The 1,586-nt window shown below is 41.1% G+C and overlaps 1 protein-coding gene across 1 annotated transcript in view; it reads left to right on the top strand.

Moving 5' to 3' along the window:
• The window catches only part of LOC108449258 (zinc finger protein 845-like), a 6,999-nt gene that overhangs the window by 867 nt on the left and 4,546 nt on the right, over positions 1-1,586 (top strand). Inside the window, exons 2-3 of the mRNA XM_017744926.1 lie at positions 115-781; positions 1,434-1,580. Coding sequence (XP_017600415.1) covers positions 115-781; positions 1,434-1,580 — 814 coding nt within the window. The remainder of the gene's footprint in view (positions 1-114; positions 782-1,433; positions 1,581-1,586) is intronic.

The raw sequence follows: 1,586 nt of genomic DNA, 5'->3' as shown, positions 1-1,586 counted from the left end.
TGGCGCCCCGAGTGACCGGGGCAACGGCGGGAAGCGGGCGAATCTGAGAGGCCGCCGGGGTGTGCGCATGCGCACTGGGGATCTGTGGGGGTTATGGTGGACGTGGTGCCTTAGGGGTTTTTTTGGGGGAATTGCGATAATTTGTGTCTGTTTCTGTTCGCAGAGCCGGAGGTGTTTGAGACTGTGCTGCCAATCACTGTCTTTGTGCTGAGCGATGAAGATTTTCTCCACGATGATGATAAGAACCAGGAAATGTCCATTCCCGAGGTGGAGCAGGAGTTTAAATTAAACAACAGCCTTTGCCTAAAAAATAAAGTGGAACATTCAAACGACAGTAGCAGTGTAGGCAATTGGGCTGCAAACAGGACTGTTTCTATTGAAGACAATTGTATCAAATACTCTGAGGATAAATGTTTTGCTGAGAGTGTGGGTAATACATCAAAATTATCTTCAAGTGATGGGTGTGATGCAGGCACGGATAAATACGGTCAAAATTGCATGTTACCTACATCATCTTGCAAAACAGAGCTTCCAGAGATCATCAAATACAGCGATGGAGAATATTGTGGTGGTAATGATGGCTTTCAGAAGGTTCCTCCTCTCCTGTCTTCTGCTGGCAGTGACAGAGCTGACACTGTCGAGACGAGCAGATCGTGTACGTTGGTAGTGGTACCCAAACATGAAGAGGAACCTGTTAATGTTGCAGCTGTTCCTTTTGATGGCTCTCCACAGAAACAATCAGAAATCCACAAGGAATTTGAGATAATTGTTAAAATGGAAGGTAATGTATTAATAAGATTAGTGCAAGCGTTTAAGAAATACAGTAAATATCAAGGTTTTGAAATAAGAAATTGTGTAGAAATGCTATGAAACCAATTTATTTTAGAGTAAACATTTCAAGTTGGATTAATAAATGCAGCAGAAGGAAAATATTGCCTGGAGTATGCTCAGTTCTTTCACAGACTCCTGTGAAAGGTAGTGAAACTACAAGAAGTTGGTACTTTTTCATTTTCCTGCAGTGAGCAAAGGGGTGGCCTTTCATCAGGGAAATACTCTCAAAATAACGCAGAAAAAGCATTGTGTTTGTGAGAATGGAGCATTAGCAAAGTTTGGTGTCAGTACTTTGGTAGGAATTCTGGCATAAAGCTGTTCTGTTAAAAACTGGATCCAGTGTTCTGTGAAATTCAGAGCCTTGAGTGAAAATAGACAGTGGGAAGGAAGGAGGCTTCTAACTAGGAACAGCATTTAAATGTTGGGGGCAGAGGGTGGCATGAAGAGAGGCATTAGGGGAAAAAAAGTGGAGAGAGGGAAGTAATAAGGAAGCAGAAGTAATGAAGAGCAAGCAAGTCATTAGGCAATTTGAGATTATTACTATGAATTAATCATGAATATTTGTGATTGTATGAAATGTGACTTTTTCTATCTGCTTGTAGATCCTGATGCCCCAAAGAATGGAGATAATGAAATTGATAACAGGAAAATAAGCAAATTTGAAGATGAAACTCTGAGATCTCTTTCAGAACACGGCTTGAAAGAAGAGAAATTTACCTATAATTGTTCTGATCCATTTCTTAATGGATGTTCTC

This window comes from Corvus brachyrhynchos, unplaced genomic scaffold (assembly GCF_000691975.1).
Source record: "Corvus brachyrhynchos isolate BGI_N302 unplaced genomic scaffold, ASM69197v1 scaffold116, whole genome shotgun sequence".
NCBI classification, from domain to species: Eukaryota; Metazoa; Chordata; class Aves; order Passeriformes; family Corvidae; genus Corvus; species Corvus brachyrhynchos.
Note: the sequence above shows the minus strand (reverse complement) of the source record. Positions and strands in the feature narration are given on the sequence as shown.